This window comes from Marmota monax, unplaced genomic scaffold (genome assembly GCF_021218885.2).
Source record: "Marmota monax isolate L192 unplaced genomic scaffold, Marmota_monax_Labrador192_F-V1.1 WCK01_AAM20220418_F8-fsc00011, whole genome shotgun sequence".
NCBI lineage: Eukaryota > Metazoa > Chordata > Mammalia > Rodentia > Sciuridae > Marmota > Marmota monax.
In genome coordinates, this window is record NW_026693082.1 from 11446925 (window position 1) to 11467720 (window position 20796).

At 37.0% G+C, this 20796-nt stretch overlaps 1 protein-coding gene across 1 annotated transcript; it reads left to right on the plus strand.

Moving 5' to 3' along the window:
- The first annotated feature begins 450 nt into the window (after window positions 1-450).
- Window positions 451-7090, plus strand: Rfxap (regulatory factor X associated protein). The gene is made up of 4 exons (XM_046453959.2): window positions 451-522; window positions 642-1313; window positions 3507-3614; window positions 5252-7090. Exons 1-4 carry the CDS (start codon window positions 451-453, stop codon window positions 5360-5362), a joined length of 963 nt encoding a protein of 320 aa, XP_046309915.1. The 3' UTR covers window positions 5363-7090.
- The last annotated feature ends 13706 nt before the right edge of the window (window positions 7091-20796 follow it).

Genomic DNA, 20796 nt, shown 5'->3' on the forward strand with positions numbered 1-20796 from the left:
CATGAATAGTGAAAATTGAATAAATAGCTCTCGTTCCATAACAAAGATGTGTACAAAATGTAATGTGGGGCTGGGATTGTGGCTCAGCGGTAGAGCGCTCGCTTGGCACGGGCGGGACCCGGGTTCGATTCTCAGCATCACATAAAAAATAAGTAAGTAAATAAATAAAGGCCTCTCCCCGCCCCCCACCTCCCCTTTAAAAAAAAAAAATGTAATGTGGACCCTGGAAAGATTTGAAAATGGAATTAAAATCAATCCAACTATGAAACATACAAAAACATGTTCAGGAAGTGTCTTAATTTACATAGTGGAATTCCAATAGAAAAGCAGTTTGAGACGTTCTAAATAGAGTATAAGTTCAGCCAAAAAGCGTGGTCTTGCCATACTTGACCACGCTTCAACGGCGTCTGTTTCAGCGGCTCCCGCCAGAGAATTTGGGTTTAGCCGCACATGCGCAGTCAGTCAGGTCCCGCTGCCATTCGGCCCCGCCCTCAGAGACACCGAGCTCCGAGAGCCGCTGCCGTAAGGACGCTCTCGAGCGTAGTGCTGCGCAGACGCAGTCGGGGTCCGTTCGCGGACCTAGCTCCTTTTCCTGTGGCTTGGCTGTCTTCTGGTTTGTCAAGTGCCGTTGGCCTCCGTAGGTGCTGAAAATCTGGGGTCGTGGACCCCGGCCAAGACTCAGCAGCACGGAGGTGCCGGGTGTCGCCGAGGGCGCGGGGCCGGGCTCCGGAGGCGGCGTGCCCTGCCCCGGGGCCCCCGCCCCTGCTGCAGCCGCGGCCCTGGCTGCTGCCCCCATCGCGGCCCCGGCCTCTCAGTTCACTCTGCTGGTGATGCACCCATGTGGAGGGCAGGACGAGGCCTCCGCGGAGAGCGTCCTGCGGCAGGCCCCGCTCCCGTCGGGCAGCGTCGGAGTGGGACAGCGGGTTGGGTACCCGTGTGAAGTGTCAGGGGATGCTGAGGAGGACGCAGGGGAGGATGAAGCGGACCTGTTGGACACTTCGGACCCCCCAGGGGGAGGCGAGAGCACAGCCAGCTTGGAGGATCTGGAGGACGAGGAGACACACTCAGGGGGCGAGAGCTGCAGCGGGGGAACCCGGAGACGGGGCAGCGGCGGGGGCAACATGAGCAAGACTTGTACCTACGAGGGCTGCAATGAGACCACGAGCCAAGTGGCCAAACAGCGGAAGCCGTGGATGTGCAAGAAACACCGCAACAAGATGTACAAGGACAAGTACAAAAAGAAGAAAAGCGACCAGGCCCTGAATTGTGGTGGGGCCACCTCATCTGGCAGCGCGGGAAACGTCAAACTGGAGGTATTGCTGGGGTCCTGGGGAATGGGAGATGGAAGAAGAGACCCCACACTTGACGAAAACCCTATTGCCAGGACATGCCCACCTATTCCTGGATGGGTCGAGGTTGCAGTCACATCATTTTTTGTGTGGTGCCACCCTTTTGAATTATGGTTTTTGGAATTTTAACTTTTCAGAATTATTATTTTGGGGATTTTAGACATTAGAGAACTTAGGCTTAAGTGATTTTGATCTCTTGGAAGTTCAATACTTGGAATTATGGCATTTGGGATTGTATCTTTTGGAATTGTCCTCAGCACTTACTAGAGGTAAAAAGGAGTCCTTTGACAATCTAATAAAACCTAACGAAGACTGTTCCAGAAAAACAAACAAACAAACATATACAGATGTTTAATGTTGCATACAAATTCATACAGTTCAGGATCCCTGTAGATCCTAGACCCACCTCTATTCTTGTAAAATAATATATTTTACCAGATCTTGGATTAAACAATCATCTTACTTAGTACAGAATGGAAGTTAGTAAAAGGAATCAGGTTTGTCCCTTATATGTTCCACAGGTACCCATACACTTCAGAATTCTTTACAGAGAAAAGATAATACTCCTCTTCAAGGAAGTATTTTATCCTTGGCTGCTTTTGTTTACTTGTTTTTTGTTTTTGTTTTGAATTACCATCATTTACATCTATAGTGTGAGGGGAAATGTATAAAGGACAAATAGATAGTAAATTAGCATCTCCCAATCCATAACCCCTCCCCAAAAAGAACTTTAATAATTTCTCTGTTTTAAAATAATTTGCATGGGGCTGGGGATGTGGCTCAAGCAGTAGCGCGCTCACCTGGCATGCGTGCGGCCCGGGTTCGATCCTCAGCACCACATACAAACAAAGATGTTGTGTCTGCCAAAAACTAAAAATAAATATTAAAAATTCTCTCTCTCTCTCTCTCTCTTTAAAAAAAAATAAAATAATTTGCATGGGTTTTAGGGAGGAGAATTAATTACTGTAATACTAGGCCATTTGTCTTTTCTTGTGTGACACTTCCCCAGTTTTGAGGAGATTATAAAAGCTCTAAGTCTTGATCTTTGTTGAACCAAGTGTAAAGAAAATAGCCATTTAGAATATAATAAGGGCGCCATAGTACTGCTATAGTAGTTTAAGGTGGAATAGCTCATTGAAGGCTGAGATACTCTGGAAAGGCTTTGCAGAGGAAATGTGTATAGGCCAGAAAGGAGGCTGTTTCTTCTGTGCTAGGCTATAAGTGGAGTCTCACAACTCTTCATCAGTGAGGTAGGTTCTGTACTACATAGATGGAAACTGAATCACATGAAGGGTAAGTAATTTAGCCTAGGTCACACAGCCAGCAAGTGTTCAAACATAAGCAGTCTAATTGTAGAGCTTCACTTTTATTCCCATTCTGCTCCATAAAAGGAGAGTCAGAATGCTTCAGATAACTGGAACAGTATTTTGTTATGCCAGAGAAATTGTTAAGTACTTTAGATTTTCTAAGGTAACTAGAGGTATATATTTTTAGTAAGTATGCTGATTTTGTTTAGATTTTGATATCTGAGGGTAATGGCATCATTATAGGACTTACCGGTTTTATTTATATCAGTGGCAAGAAACTGTTTATGCCAGTGCTCTCTAATACTGTCAAACCAATTTATTTTTTTCCCTCTAGTGACTCCTACTGAATTCTGAAAGCTGTTTATCATTTGCTTGTTTAAGCAGTGTTTTACTGCCTCACCCTTATTTTGGTTATAAATTGGGCTAAAAACTATCTAGTGTCTCATTAGCAGTGTAAAATTGCCTCTGAGTTCATATATTTCATTCAAAGGCAGGCAGACTCTGTATCTTGGCCCAGATAGCTCCATATGAGGAGAATGTTCAATTCCGCTTGACATTTTTTATAACAATGAAGATAGCTCTGAAGTAACTCATCACCCTCCTACCCCAACTTTTCCCCCTTCAACATGCAGAAGAATCCAGGTTGAAATCCTGGAGGGGAAGAACTAAGGAGATATAGTTAACTTCCATAGCACCTCTCCTATGACAATGAGAGGCTTTCCCAAAGTTTCACAGGAACTGGGCAAAAGGAAGAGAAGCAAAGATCAGTTCATTACATCTCTGAAATGCTTACCATTGTGAGTTATTATGCTGTTAACTATTAATATTGTTTGTTTTTATCATATCCCAGGAAAGTCCAGACAATATACTCTCTATTGTCAAACAAAGAACAGGATCTTTTGGGGATCGTCCTGCAAGACCTACTCTTTTAGAACAAGTGTTAAATCAGAAAAGACTGGTAAGAATCAGCTTGTGTAGTAGCTGCAAATCTATTAATGAAAGTTGTTTGTTGTAAGTGGAACTGTTTTAGTGTTTGAGATTTTAAAACTTGTTAACCGGCTACCAAAATTGTATTTTGCCACTTGCCAGCACACATTGAATCTCATAGATGCCGTGAGGACTGTAAGAGCAGGAATACTTTTAATTCTGTTTCTTCAATGACTAAACTTTGACTATCTGAGAAAGATAAGAATTCTAAAAGAGACTTTCCTTGTTTTCTGAGGTTTATGGAATAATACTTTATTGTTGAAGTATGATTAAGCCAATATTTAATACAGATCTCTATTGCAAATTTGATAGAAGGAATCAGAAGTAAATAGTAAAGGATCGAGTGTTCACTAATTATTGGAATATTAGTAATTTGAGGTCATAAAAGAACATACCCACCCACTGTACACAAAATTCCTGAGTCTTAAAATTTTTAAAAAATAGAATTGGGATTTTATCTAAAAAATTTGGAATTAGGTGTTTCTAGCTTAAAAGACAAAATAACAAAAAAGATTATAAATTCGATCCATAAAAGTGAATGCTGTAGTCAAAAACAGTAAAAATCAAAATACAAAGTAACAATGGGAAAAAAATAATTGCCACAAATATAAAAGTCTGTGGTTAATATGGTTGAGATCTTTTCTTTTTCTTTTTTCTTTTTCTTTTTTTTTTTTTTTTTTTTTTGAGATAGCATTGTTGTTGTGTTACTCTGGCTGGTCTCAAACTCCTGAACTTAGGCTCAAGCAGTCCTTTTATCTCAGCCTCCCAAGTAGCTGGGATTGTAGGCATATCCCACCCTGCCTGGCAAAAACATTCACATAATTTGATGAGGAAAAACCTTTAGCCTCAATACACTGCAAAAGATAAAAAACAAAAGTATTACTATTAAATGGAATGGAAAGGTAGTCAATATCAATAAAATGAAACAGTAAACAGTAAGTGAAAATTATTTAATAATTGCACACAATAATGGTGAAGATTTCATGAAATGGGCACTGACATTCTGTTGTCCTATGTTGGTATAGGAGTTTTACAAAGCAGTCAAGCAGTATATATCAGGAGTCTAAAATGATCACCTCTTGACTCAAATCAAAACTAATATGAACATTTTTGCAAAAAGTAAATTCTAAATATGGATAAAGTTAAGTGTAAGGAGAATGCCGGAAATGTATTTATCACAAGTAGTAAAATAATAGTCAAAAAACAATTTAAATGTCCAGAAGTATCATAACAGCTTAGTAGATAATTGTACATTTACTTAATAAGATTTTGGACTATCTTTACAAATACTTTTAAAATCAAACTATTCAATAAAAAGTAATACAAAATAATTCATAAAATTTGAAAATATTTAATGATAATATTCCCACTTTATTTGGTTTTTCTTTTTTAACTTTTTGGGGCCAAAATCACATCAGATTTTATTATTAGTTTGCAGCTTGATTGCAGTCCATCAGCTATAACAATGAGTTTGATTAAGGCATGTTTAATTTTGTAAACATAGTGTATGTTGTGTAGGGACACATCAGAATAATTCTATAGCATGAATACAATCTGACCACATAAGAGTAACATTCTTAATAATTTTTTTTCTTTTTTTTCTTTAAGTCATTACTAAGAAGTCCAGAAGTAGTGCAGTTTTTGCAGAAGCAGCAGCAGCTATTAAATCAACAAGTTTTGGAGCAAAGACAGCAGCAGTTTCCAGGAGCATCTGTGTGAGGAAACTTATCAGGATCCTCAACATGTTTTTCTCTTACTGTAATAGATGAACATATTTTTATACTAAAGATAATTGGGTAAGATATGCCAGTAGAATATAAACATTTTCCTGTAAATGTATGTGTGCATTTGGGGATAAATAAGTACTGCACTTTTTGCATCCTTTCAGATGAACATGAGTTTGAAAATATCAGTTTATCTCCCCAGAGTAGCATTTAATCAAAAGTTTTTCTAAAAGTATGTTCCACTTCAGTCATTGTTACTGAAGATAATGAAGCCAGTTACTTTCTGTGCAAGTCATGAAGTTAACAGGTAATAATCTTGGAATATCTAACTCTGTGGTTCTCATCAAAAGGTAGTTGGACATATGTTTTTTAGGTTGTCATAGTGGACTTAAATTGCTGGTTTTTAGTGAGTGGGCCAAGAATGCTGAATGTTTTGCAGTGTCTGGATAGTCCCACACAACTAAAAATTATCTTACCAGCAATGCTAATGATGTTTCTCTTAAGAAACACTTAAGATAGCTAGTTGTAAAGATATGATGTAGTTAGAGCACCTAGAATTGGGTTCTGACAATAATCTTTCTTTGCAGTTAAGATTGGAGCTGACAGAGAGGTAAGCATGTTTTATACGTCTAAGGAAAGTTATCATTGATCATTATTTGTCTGTGCAATTAAGAGATATGCTGGTGGGCTGGGGTTGTGGCTCAGCGGTAGAACACTTGCCTAGCACGTGCAAGGCCCTGGGTTCGATCCTCAACACCACATAAAAATACATAAACAAAATAACGGTATTGTGTACAACTAAAAAATAAACATTTAAAAAAAAAAAAAAGAGATGTGCTGGTAAAACCTACATGAAAGATTCAAGTATGCCAGAATGAATGCATCTCCTAAAGTTCGCTTCTCACTTTTCTGTTACCTATTAGTGTTGCTCTCCCATTAGACAAGACCCTTTTATGAAATGGAAAGGTAGTACAGATACAGTAGGGGCTGGGGATGTGGCTCAAATGGTAGTGCACTCGCCTGGCACGCGTGAGGCACTGGGTTCAATCCTCAGCATCACATAAAAATAAAAGATATTGTCTCCACCCAAAACTAAAAAATAAATAAAAATTTAAAAAAATTGTTTTTAAAAAAGTGATACAGTACAAGTAAGTGAAAGTTATTTAATAACTTATGTGTTGAATTTATGCATAGTATAGATATATCTCAGCCCAATGCCGGGACAAACAAATCTTAATATTTATTTTTCATTAAGAAAATGAAAAAAGAGATTCTTTTCAAAAAGAAGAATCTAAAAATAACAGCACTTCAACATTTCATCAATGGTTTTTGATGTTTAGCTATTTTAAGACTGTGTTTTAAGACTGTGTTATTCCTAAGTACTATTAAAGAATGATGGGTAATCTGAACACTTTTTTTTTTTTTTGTATTTTCTCCTAGGAAAACTTTGAAAAGGCAAAGCTACCAATAAAAATAACAAATCAAATATCAAGAGATATTAGAATAATAAATATATGTGTCCCAAGATGAACTTGCAAAAATTTGTTAGTTTCTTGTTTTTTAACTCTGAGATATATATTATGTTAAAGTTAGTCATAGCTGTTCTAAGAAGCACTCATGGGGAGAAAGAATGTTTTTCTTCATTTTTATGTATGTTTTCTACTTAAATATCTGCAGAAACACTTTTGCCAAAATTATTAAAGTTCAGTTGTTGACTTTTTCAGTTGTCTTATTTATTTGTCTATTTTCTTTAATTGTTTCACATTGGTTTTTTATGCAGAGAAATATACTTCCTATTTGTTATTGTACTGACACTATTGGGAGCTCTATTGAATCCTTAGAGCTTAAGTTAATTTTTATGGTGGAACAAAAAAATCCGCTTTTGCTTCTTCAGATGGAATAAGAGGAACAGGAAAGGAGGAAAAGTAATAGACCAGTGAAAGCTGAGTGAAAAAGGATGAAATATATGTAGTGAGTAGAGCTTTGAGATGATTACTGTTGTTAAACCCTAATGAAGTTCATTGAATGGCTCGGAATCTTCATCCTAGGATATATTTTAGAATAAAGTAGCTGTCCCTTTACTATTTTGAATTAAGAGTAGGCAGTTTTTGGATACAATTTAGTTTTGTTGCCTACCACATTGAAAAATTTTTTCCTTTAAAACTATGAAAGTGATAAAGTTTTTTCTTCTTTGGGATAAATTTATTTAGTCCCCAGTTTTGTGTCCTTCTGTGTACTCATGACTTTGTAGCTCCTGCCACCAAGACTGAATTTATTTTCCTACCCCTTAAATCTAGAGGACTGACCTATGATTTGTTTTGACCAAGTTAATTCAGACTAAATAACAGTGAACCAGCCACAAGTAGACTTCTTAAGGTTTTAAACACTTCCACCTATTTTTTTAGACTTCTATCCAACAACTAGGGTAATAGCCTGACCCGCAAGACATCTTAACTGCAAATAAGTTTGATGCATCCAAGATCAGCCGAGCCTAGCTCAGATTTGCAGAATGATCCTATTGACCTGTAGATTATGAAGCAATAATAAATCCTAAAAATTGTAGGGGACATAATTCTAGGATGGTTTATTAACACAGCATTCATGTTACAGTTGGTAATCCATACACTTTATTGTTACAGTTATTGCTACATAGCAAGTCACTAAAAGATATGGTGGCTTAAAACAGTAACATTATTTCTAATAGATCTTAATATGATTACTATGATTTTAAGTGATTTTGCCCATGCTTTTGGGCTAGGAATGCCAGGTACAAGGCTCCCTCACATCTGCTCTTATTCAGTGTAACCCATTAAGAACTGTATTTTATTTTTTCACCTCCTTGAATCTGTGCATACCCTATGATGATTGTTAACAGAATGTGGCAGGAGTGATGCTGTGCCAGCTTCATATTAGATTAAAAGAAATTTTATAAGTATGGATGTGTATACTTGTAATAAAAACAAAAGAATAGGATGGAGTTGTAGCTTAGTGGTAGAGTGCTTGCCTAGTAGCATGTGTGAGGCGCTGAATTTGATTCTCAGCATGGCATATAAATAAGATTCATTGACAACTAAAAAAAAATAGTTAAAAAACATAAAGGAGTTCACAACTTCCATTTTCCAGCAAAGTTGGGAGAGAAATAATTTGTTAATATGGGCAACAGGAAATGGTAAAGGACTTTATAGAAAAAATGTTCAGTAGCTACATTAAAGCCAATGAGAAAGGTAACCAGCAGCTGGTAGCCTGCTTTAATGGTAGTGCACTTTTGGTTGGAAATGAAGCCCTGCAATAATAATATATAAAATACAATTCTCACATTAATATCATGCCAAAGAATCCAGACACAAATAATGTGTGCATGATTCCACTTAATAAAATAGAAATGCAGGTGCAACTGTGTTCTGAGATCACAGAACAGTGGTTCCACATGGCAGGAGGCTTCCAGCATTCTGGTGCTACTCTGTTGTTCAGCATTCTGGTTATGCATTCACATTCAATTAGTGAAAGTCCAGTCGTTTATGTATTTATGGTTTTTACCTTTGCAGTATATGTTTTGAACTTCAATTTTTTAAATAGTTGTTTGTTTAAAGATATTCTCAGTGGTCCTTGCAGCTGGATGTGGCATGAATAAATTCTGGCCAGTGGAATATTGAGTAATAGCCATGAGTACAACTTCTAGATAGTACCTTTAAAAAGAGAGAAAGCAACCAGTTTCCCCTCTTCCTCCATCCTGCTGCCTGGAATGTGGACAAAGCAGTAGATCATCCATGGGCCAAAATGGTCACTCACTGGGGAAAGTGAAATAAGATAAAAGGAAACTGTGTGCTTGGATGGCCTCAGGGAACAGAATCACAGCCCTAGCCTGGGATGTTTTGGGACTACTTACTTGAAAGAAAAATGGAATGTATTGTTCCTCCCACCCATGGTCATTTTTTTTTCCCTTTAATTTTTATTGTTGGTTGTTCAAAACATTACATAGTTCTTGACATATCATATTTCACACTTTGATTCAAGTGGGTTATGAACTTCCATTTTTACCCCGTATACAGATTGCAGCATCACATCGGTTACACATCCGCTGTTTTACATATTGCTATACTAGTGTCTGTTGTATTCTGCTGCCTTTCCTATCCTCTACTATCCCCCATCCCCTCCCCTCCCATCTTCTCTCTCTACCCCATCTACTGTAATTCATTTCTCCCCCTTGTTTTTTTTTTTCCCCTTTCCCCTCACTTCCTCTTGTATGAAATTTTGTATAACCATGAGGGTCTCCTTCCATTTCCATGCAATTTCCCTTCTCTTTCCTTTTCCCTCCCACCTCTCACCCCTGTTTAATGTTAATCTTCTTCTCATGCTCTTCCTCCCAACTCTGTTCTTAGTTACTCTCCTTATATCAAAGAAAACATTTGGCATTTGTTTTTTAGGGATTGGCTAGCTTCACTTAGCATAATCTGTTCTAATGCCATCCATTTCCCTGCAAATTCTATGATTTTGTCATTTTTTAATGCAGAGTAATACTCCATTGTGTATAAATGCCACATTTTTTTTTATCCATTCGTCTATTGAAGGGCATCTAGGTTGGTTCCACAGTCTTGCTATTGTGAATTGTGCTGCTATGAACATCGATGTAGCAGTGTCCCTGTAGCATGCTCTTTTCAGGTCTTTAGGGAATAGACCGAGAAGGGGAATAGCTGGGTCAAATGGTGGTTCCATTCCCAGCTTTCCAAGAAATCTCCATACTGCTTTCCAAATTGGCTGCACCAATTTGCAGTCCCACCAGCAATGTACAAGTGTACCCTTTTCCCCACATCCTCGCCAGCACTTGTTGTTTGACTTCATAATGGCTGCCAATCTTACTGGAGTGAGATGGTATCTTAGGGTGGTTTTGATTTGCGTTTCTCTGACTGCTAGAGATGGTGAGCATTTTTTCATGTACTTGTTGATTGATTGTATGTCCTCCTCTGAGAAGTGTCTGTTCAGGTCCTTGGCCCATTTGTTGATTGGGTTATTTGTTTTCTTATTGTTTAATTTTTTGAGTTCTTTGTATACTCTGGATATTAGGGCTCTATCTGAAGTGTGAGGAGTAAAGATTTGTTCCCAGGATGTAGGCTCCCTATTTACCTCTCTTATTGTTTCTTTTGCTGAGAAAAAAACTTTTTAGTTTGAGTAAGTCCCCTTTGTTGATTCTAGTTATTAACACCCATGGTCATTTTAATGTCTATCATAATTGTTGTTAGTATAGCCAGCCAAATTTGTACCCCAAATAATATTGTAGGTAAAAGAAGTGGCAAGTGGCATTAAAGACTTGGATTCCTGGGAGCCATAAATTTGTCATGGTAATATTATTTGACAAGGCTTACCCAGCCGTGATAGTAGAAAAGATAAATTATAGGTTTGATCTAGAGTTCAATTAGTTGACAGAGAGGATGAGGGCATTAGGGTGTTTTTAACAGTACTTAATAGGAGTTGAGAGTTCAGGCTGAGCAGAGAATGAATGAGACCCACAGGGACTAAAGGTTTCTGTGATGTTGCAGTGCAAGTGTAGGAAGAGAGAGGATAAAAGAGATTTTTAAGGAAACTATGGGCTTGAAGGTACAGTAAATAGTACTCATTACAATAAATTAATGGCTACCCCAATTTTTATTATACTTTATATCAATGTATATCAATTAAGTTGGCCCTTTGCTCAACTAAAGACCCTTCCTAGTCTGCTTCTGGAAGAATTTGACTTAGAGCATTGGATAAACAAAGCCAAAGGATTTAATGACAGAAGGGGAGTCAGGAAGGCTCACTTAGGAGGAAGCCCATGGCAATTTGTTACAGCTCATTAACCAGCAGTTCTAGAGTATGTAGAAATTTATTTTTTTTAAATGGCAAGAAAGAAAAAAACTATAAAATAGTAGTTTTGCTTCAGGAATAGTCAGCTCAAACTACTATGGAGAAAAAGAAGGCAATCAACCAGGTATCCTTCCAAAAAAGTGTGTCTCAATATTTGCCAAGAATGGTAAGTAGATGGTAATTAAACTCTTAGTTGCTATTCATAAATAGGCAAATTGTAGAGAGTTATGACTATTGTTACTAAAATTTGGATATGCATGCAGACATTCGTGTATATAGAATTGGAAGTTGCTTTCATAAAAGAATATTGGGGACACTGGTGGTTTGGATAGGAGGACAGGGCCACAGGGGTGGTCAGGAGACAATCTTGTTGAAATAACCTTTTATACTACTTAAATTTTTACCATGCACATAGAATCTTTTCAAAAATATTTTCATACTACAAACTAAAAACTGTGCCAGAAATTGAAGAGTAGACACCTTGTACTTAATAATTATTTCTCCTTTGCTTTCTGTTTGGGTTTATGGAAAAAAATAAGCTTTTACTAATGAATCTTCCTTTGCAAATATGTGCACATATTTGTAGTGAGATTCATACAACCCCCATTTCAGTCGGCTTTTTCATCATTGACAATTTTAGGGGAGGAAAGGATTATTTGGCACACACTGTTTCAGGGATCTCAGTCCATAGATGGCCAATTCCATTTCTCTGTGCCTGAGGTGAGGCAGAAAACATGGTGGAAGGGTGTGGAGGAGGAAATCAGCTCAGGACATGGTAATCAGGAAGCAAAGAAAGAAAGCTCTGCTCACTAGGGACAAAATACAAACCCAAAGGCCCAGTGACCTACCTTCTCCCACCACGCCCATTCAGTTATCAACCCATTAATCCATATCAGTAGATTAGTTCCCTGATTAGGTTACAACTATAATAAACTAATTTCACCTCTAAACATTTAAAAAATTGTTTTAGATGTTGATGGACCTTTATTTTATTCATTTATTTATGTGCAGTGCTCAGAATCAAACCCAGTGCCCTATAACATGCTGGGCAAGCACTTTACCACTGAGCCCCAACCCCAGCCCCTCACCTCTAAACATTCTTATACTGTCTCACACATGACCTTTTGGGGACATTACATATCCAAACTACAAACCTCTCCTCACTCAGAGTTTCTTACCATCCATCTTGAGGTCCCAAATGCATACTTCCCTACTGAAAGTGCACAAAGTTTAAGTTAAAGACAACATGAAAAAAAAAACCAGTTTCCTAGGACTTTTATAGTTTCCCAAACAATTCTACATACTTAGGTGCTCTTTGCAACAATCTATAATGCGTGCACAACTGTTATTATAGATAGAGAAGCAGGATTGCAGCGTTTAAATCAGTTGTTTAAGATAGCACAGATACTGGACTTAGATGCTCTCTCATCCCAGGTTACTTATTACATACTATTGTAATCATTGCAGTGAGGCCAGTGCAATATGAAAATGCACCTTGCATCCTGAGGATATATCCGTTATCACTGGACCGTAAGAAGAAAACTTTAAGTATATATATAATAAAGCTTTATATAGATAGACAGATAGATAGATAGATAGATAGATGGATAGATAGATAGTAGTTGGACACAATACCTTTATTTTTATGTGGTACTGAAGATCAAACCCAGTGCCTCACATGAACTAGGCAAGTGCTCTGCCACTGAGCTTAATCCCAGCCCCAGAATAAATCTTTTCTACAGATTAAGCCTTGATTTTTGCAATATGTTAGAAGTTGAATTTTATTTAAACTAACCCTAATTATATTACTTTAGAAAGTAATTTCTTATGTGCTAATTCATTTAAACCTCAAACTATGACAAGTATTATTGTCTGTTTTGGGATGAGGAAAGAAACTCAGAGAAGTTTACAGTAACTGTAAAACAGTTCTGTTAGAGGAGAGCCAAGATTTGAACATCAATCTACCTCCCAAAGTGGTGATCTTTCCATAATGATATGTTGTTGCTAAAGTAAACACTTACACTTTTAAATAAGTGCCTGGTTTCTAATATAATAGGCATTTCAATAGATGGTAAACAAAAACAAACAATAGATGTACTATGACATTAAATACAACACTAAATATACCAGTTATAATCATGTTCTGAGCTTCTTTCCAGATCCCCCATGTTGTTTTGTTTTGTTTTGTTTTTCTTTTTTTTTGGTTCACCCATCCTGCCTTCCACATATCACCCAACTTTAAGGTAATCTTTGTCACAACCCAGTATGTATTTTCCCATGCTCATTTAATTTTATATAAACACATATATACACATTTAGAATTGTCATTGTTTCATTAAAATATGGGCACATTATACATTCTGGTCCATGAATTGCTTTTTATGCACCAGTACCATGTGGCAGTCCCTTGTGTAGACAGATCTTAATCACTCTTCAGATGGTTGCAAAGCATCTCCTGATGTGCGTGTACCATTGTTCATTCGGTCCATTTCAATGGTGGTAGTCATTAACTGGTGTGGTTTTCTACACTGTAAACAATGCAGCAGCAAACATCTTTACATGTCCTTAAGTCCTGGTGTGTATTGGTGGTTTCATGGCCTTACAAAGGACACTCGGAAATGGGATTGCTGAATGAGGATTATATAAATTTCCTGCCAATAGATGTGGTTATAGTCCTTTTTTCCAAAAAAGAGTTTTAACACTTCATATCCTTGCCAGCAATGAGAGGGACAGTTCAGTTTCCTCATATCTTTACCTGAAGGAGTTAACTGTTCTTCTTAACTCTGGCCTTTCTAATGAATATGTACTGCTACTTATTATGTTTATTAGGATTTCCCAGAACAATTAGTAAATGAGAGCATCTTGTTGGCTGTTTAGATTTGCTCTTTTATGAATTGTCTTGTCATAGTTTATGCCCACTTTTCCATTAGGCTCTCTTTTCCTACTCAATGCACATAAAGTCTGATAAACATTTTGAAAATGAACCCTTTGCCATTTTTATCCCATTTCCCAAATCTAAAGTTTACTTTTGTGTATTGTGTTTTGCCATAACAGTTTCAAATTTTTATATTTCTCAATGTGTGCAACATTTCTTTTAGGGCTTCAGGGTTTCTAGTCTTGCTTTAAAAAGTCTCAATTTAGTATCTTTGAAATGATCCCTGACTTATAATTTCCCATTCCCTTTTCTAGAATTAGAAAATATAATTAATATGGATATTGACAAATAGTCCTAATTCCTTTAGTATATATAACTAATTAATATGGAAATTTTAGTACTCTTTATCACATTACTCCCTCATTTCTTTCTTTAGCCAAGAAAATGAATGTTATCCTTAACAACAACCAATGCTCTAGGTGGACAATGAGTATATGAGTATTATACTCGTAACAGCTGATACTGTGGTTACGTTAAATCCTGTGCTCACATAGCAATAGTATTGAAAATGGGCCAAACTATCATTTGTCTAACAGACTTGCCTCACATAGAAAAATGTCTGGGTTAAATGCTGCTGTTATGGAGTTTGAAGTCACCAAGTGTTTTCTTAAACATTCAATGAAAATATTTGACATATTTAATAATTAGGTAAGTTGATCTCACCTTTCAGTTAAGAGATGGGCTATTTACCCCTATTATCCTTATCATACAGTATTTCAAATAATCATTTGTATTATTCTAAAGTATTAGAAATGAGCTTTTCTTGTTATTGTCTACTACAGCAGTATAAATAGGTCTCTCCTCTTCATAACTTTACCCTAGTAACAAAAGCACATGGCTTTTCTTAGGATGTATTCAATAAGAACAGATGCTGGTTTTCATGAGCTATTTGTTAACTTGGGAATAAGAGGACTGAAGAGTATAAGCAGCATGAAAACAAAAACAGAAATCAGATGAAAACAACCAAATAAATTATGACTGGAAGGATTTTCTGTTTGTTTTCCTCCTGTAGTTGCACCTTAAATGATCTACTGTTCTCAAAGTGAAGATCACAGACATCACTAATAAAATTTTATACTGGTTGTCTTTGAAAAGCTAATAATATATGTTAATATTAGTATATCAGTTAATATAAAATATTTCCACAAAAATTTATTGCCATATATTAGGGTAATATGATTGTATTAAATTTTGCATGCAAACCTATACTTGCGCTGTCATATCGATTAGATATACATCTGCAGAAAACTCATGGGGACTAGTGAAAGTCATTGTCACAGCAGTATTTCCCTTCAGAAAATAAGGGAACCCCCAGGTATTAGATCCATGTTTCCCAAGATCAGCCAAGATTGTCTTAATATGGAAACTTCAGTTTGCTTTTAGTGGGGTCGTGTTCAGAGACCCTGTTTCCAAGCTCCTATTATGCTTCCAAAAGTGGCCTTTTCTAACTATCCCTCATGGTATGTACATCATACCTTTCTCTTGTCCTAATTAGTGGACCCTAGAGCCAGGAAAATGCCTGTCTAAGAAAAATCAATCTCTTACCTGAGTGTCCCCATACTTCTCTGATGAGAGATGATGTTACTGTGTTTCCCATGTCTGTTCTATTTCTTGTTTGCCTCTTTGTGCCAGCAATAAAGAATCAAGTTTGTTCTTGGCAAAATAAAGTTTGTTCTTTGCTTACTAGTGCCAGACATTGGCGTCATAAAGTTTATCCAATATCTCACTTCTCTGAATATTTCCTGCTTTGTTAGCAATTGGGCCCCTGCCCACACAAGCACTACCCATTCTGAAGGGCATCAAGAATTTTGAACTCATTCTTAGGGACTCACTTTGGAAGGGTAGTTGGGGGGCTTTCTGACTGTCAGAGCAGCTCAGACCAGCCCACTGAAGGTCAGATGCCAGGACCACCAATGCAATGACCATGAAAAGAACAGCAGCAGCAAGAATAGCAATGTCCTGAGCCAATGTCCTTCCTACATGGTGCCCTTGCTAGGAGATGCATTGTAATAGGAGACAGGAATGGATGAACTTATTTCTAGCAACCAAAATGGCAATTCTTCCTATATAATATGAACGAGAGTAATAGGTATTTTGAACAGGATTCTTTTAAATAGCTGCTATATAGGCAGAACAAATTGAATGAGGATACTGATCAAAAGTAGATATTGATCATAATGCATTGTAGAGTTTTATTTAAAAAATTTTTTTTAAGAGTTGGGGTTCTCACTATGTTGCCTAGACTGGCCCCGATCTTTTATGCTCAAGCAGTCCTCCTCCCTCGGCCTCCCAAATATCTGGGACTACAGGTACACAGTACCACACCTGGCTTGTGTAGATAGATATTTTCACATAGTCATGCCTATATTTTGTGATAAGCTGCTCTTACTGAGACCTCTTGATTAACAAAAAGCAAAGTTTCATCAATATTCCACATATCTGATAGAATCACGACTACTGTTTCAGTTTTCTAACACGCCCTCCAAAGCATAGTGGCCTAAAGTGACTTTTGTTTTTGTTTGCTTGTTCATAGTTTTTGGTTCACAATGATATATGTTTGCTGAGCCTAGCTAAGAAGTTCTTGTAATCTTTCTTGGAATGTCACGTGAGGGGGCACAATGTGGCTTGGGAATGTAGCTGTGACTGGAACATCCAAGGTGGCCTTTCAAACCTACATAGAACGATGTAGTAATCCAAAGGCCCCTAGGCAAATCCAAACAATAGTTTTTGTACTGCCATAAGCAGTAGTTTTTACATTTTTGGTATTTGGTAAAACTAGTTTTTACAATATTTAAATAGATACATTTTTAATATAAATCTCTTAAAAAGCTGATGTATAGGCATAGCAAATTGAACCAGAATACTAATCAAAACTAGAATAACAATCATAATGCACTGTAGGGTTTCTTGTTTCTTAAATGCTTTTATTTTGTTTATTCAGTTTGTTTTATGTGGTGCTGGAGATCACACATTCTAGGCAAGCACTCTACCACTGAGCCACAACCCCAGCCCTCTAATTTCTTTTTAATTTTTGTGATGTGCAAAAGTTACAGAAACTTAAATTTCTGCATTGATAAATTTTATTGAAACAAATCATACTTGTTTATTATTTATGTCTGCTTTGTACTACAGTGGCAAAATTGAGTGCTTGAGATAATCAAAGAGCCCACACAGGCTACAGAATCAAAAACATTTACTGTTGGGCCACTTAGGGTATCTTCTGGCCCCTGCTTTAGAGCCTCTGTTCATAGACATGTCTTCACTCAGTAGTCTAGCCAAGATTCTTATATGGGGACTTGTTCCTAAAAGGACAAGCCACAGTGCCAGCACTTACCAAACTTCTGCTTGGTATTTGCTAACATGCCATTGGCCAAATCAGGTCACATAACTAACCCAGAGTACTACTGTAAGCAGCCAAGAATACCAGGATGTGTGGTTCACTGGAGGTCACTAAAGTAAAATCTACCACAGTTCTGCAGTTAATAGTTCAGAAACCTAGGTTTATTGGACAGCTGACTATGAGAATGACCTAAGAGCAGAACAATGGACACAATCTAATAATTTTATCTTTAACACCAATAGTTAGTGGCTCTTATTGAGAAGCAAAGTAAACTAATGTGTCCTTGTGAATACCAGCACTCAAAGGTAGATATTTACTAATTCCTGTAATTGGTGGCTGTTACTTTATATGGCAAAAGGGACTTTGCAGAGGTGATTAAATTGAAGATCTTGAGATAGAGAGATTAGATTGAATATCTAGGTGAGTTCTAAACATAATCCCAAATGCCCTTGTAAGAGGCAGGCACAGAGCAGGGCATGGTGGTGCACACCTGTAATCCTAGCAGCTCAGGAGGCTGAGGCAGGAGAATCACAACTCAGTGAGACCCTGTCTCTAAATACAATACAAAATAGGGCTAGGGATGTGGCTTAGTGGTCAAATGCCCCTAAGTTTAATCCCTGGTCCCCTCCACCAAAAAAAAAAAAAAGAGGCATGAACAGGAATATTTGCCTAAAGAAGATGAAGTAGCTGTGGTGACAGAAGCAAGTTGAAGGGATTCAAGAAAAGCTTCACCAGCCAAGGAAATGCAGGCAGCTTACCAAATCCAAAAGCTAGAGAAAAGAAGAAAATGGATTCTCTCCCAGAGTCTCCAGAAAGAACCATCCATACCAACACCTTGACATTGGATCAGTGATACTGATTTCAGACTTATGCCCTCCAGAATTGAAAGAGAATGTTGTCTGAAGTCACTAAATTTGTGGTACCTCTTATACAGCAGGGAATAGGAAATTAATACAAGTTTTCAAGAGGTGGCGGCGAGAGGGGCTGGTACTCATCAGGTTCTAAGCAAGCACTGCTTAGAATCTCTTGCTTCTCTTATCTAAAAGAAAAATTTATCCAATGTAAAAAGCTGATGAACTGAATTCGATGCTATAATAATTATAATTGATGGGGCTGGGGTTGTGGCTCAGTGGCAGAGTGCTTGCCTTACAAGTGTGATGCACTGGGTTTGATCCCCAGCACCACATAAAAATATAAAGATATTGTATCCATGTATAACTAAAAAGTATTTTTAAAAAATTATAATTGAACATAAGAGGATTGATTGCATCCTTTTTTCAGTCAAAAGGCATTTCCTCTAATAATACAGAATATGTAGTATTTATGGTACACTTAGTATCCTTTTCTCTTCACCAAAGCTTTCTAAACCTCAACCAGCTCTTTCTAAACCTCAACCAGCTTTTAACTGTAAAACTTATAAGCAGCAGAACAATTTGGAGCCTCAAACTCCCAAATATGGAGAGCTATTTTCCAAAGCAATTTGTAGCTTTCCTGAGGTATGATCCCGAAGGGGATTTTATCATGCTTGGCAATACTCTTGCTTTTTAACTAAATAGTAGCACAACTTTGATTTGTCATTACAGATTTAAGAATGTGTTGTCCTGAAGTCTCGGTTTAGTATGCAGGAACTTTACCTCCAAACTCCTGCCTATTTCTACCTCTCCTTTATTTTAAGCCATTGTGAATTATTTATATGATATAATGCCAAAGGATCACTCTATTTCACCTAAGTTCTTTCTACTACTTTGAGTTATTTTCTACTCCTTCAATAATTGAAGAAGCCTCTGTAGTTCTTCAAAACCAAGCTTTATATTTCCTTTTTATGCCACACCAGGAGAAACAAATACCAGTTTTGCCAACTTTTGTTTCCAAACCTTTTTCATAGTATCTATAATGTAATAAACTCCCTCAGGAAAAAAAATCTAATAAATTTAACCTTTTTTCACAATGTACAAAAAATAAATGACACTATCAAGAGAGTACAAAGTTAACCTATAGAATGGGTGGAAACATTTGCAAATCATTGATCTGATAAGGAAATCATATTTAAAACCTGAAGAACTCTTATAATGCAATATGCACACACGCAAAAAATGATTTTAAGTGAGACATTTTCCTAAATATCAAAATCTTTTAAACATACATTATAATCATTTAAATGTGCAGATGCTCCTTGACCTACAATAGGGTTCCATCCTGATAAACCCATTGCAAGTTGAAAATATCTTAAGTAAAAAATGCATTTAATACCTCTAACCTATTGTTTTAGTCAGCTATTTCACTGCTATGACTAAAAGACCCAACCAGAACAACTGTAGAGGAAGAAAGGTTTATTTAGGAGCTCACGACTTTAGAGGTCTCAATCCATAGACAACAGGCTCCATTCCTTGGCATGCAAGGTGAGGCAGAACATTATGGTAGAAAAGTGTGGCAGAGGGAAGCAGCTTACATGGTGATCAGAAAGCAGAGAGAGAGAGATTCCATTCACCAGATACAAAATATATACCCCATAGCCACACCCCCAATGAACAACTTCCTCCAGCCACAACTCACCTGCCTCCAGTTACCACTCAGTTAATCCCACCAGGGATTAATTTGCTGATTAAGTTAAGGCTATAACCCAATCATTTCTCCTCCAAACCTTGCATTGTCTCAAACATGAGCTTTTAGGGGACACCTCATATCCAAACCATAACACATATGGAACATTATAGCTTAGAAACACAGTAATGTGTAGAGTGTCCATTGTTTTCCAATAATCATGTGACTGAGTTGGACCTGCATCTCTCTGCTGCTGCCCAGCATCACCAGAGAGCAGCAAGCTACATATTGCTAGTCTGCATATGCAAACTACTGCAAATCCAAGTTTTAGCTGAATGCTATGGCTTTCACACAATTGTAAAGCCAAAAGATCATAAGTTGAGCTATTGTACATTATATTGAGATAAAATTTACTTTTAACATTCACTTAGTGATGATTTACTTTTAACATTCACATAGTGATGAATTATATTTAACTCTTTTAAAAGTAATTTTGTCAAGAAAACCAAATTTGTTAACAAATGAATTGTAAGATGGTATCATGTTTAGTCTGAAAACTAAATATACATAAGAAAATACAGATTAAACTGTTTCATGGCATCAGAATTAACAAAATACCTTTATAACTTGATGTTTGGAATTCTTAAAATTGTTTTTGTACACATCAGTGGCTTATTCTGATAATTTGAGGTTTTTTTTTTTTCTTTCTAAATTATAAAGTTAGCCTGCCACTTGCAAGAATTATCTCTAAATAACACGTTGCAGGTCTGAATAG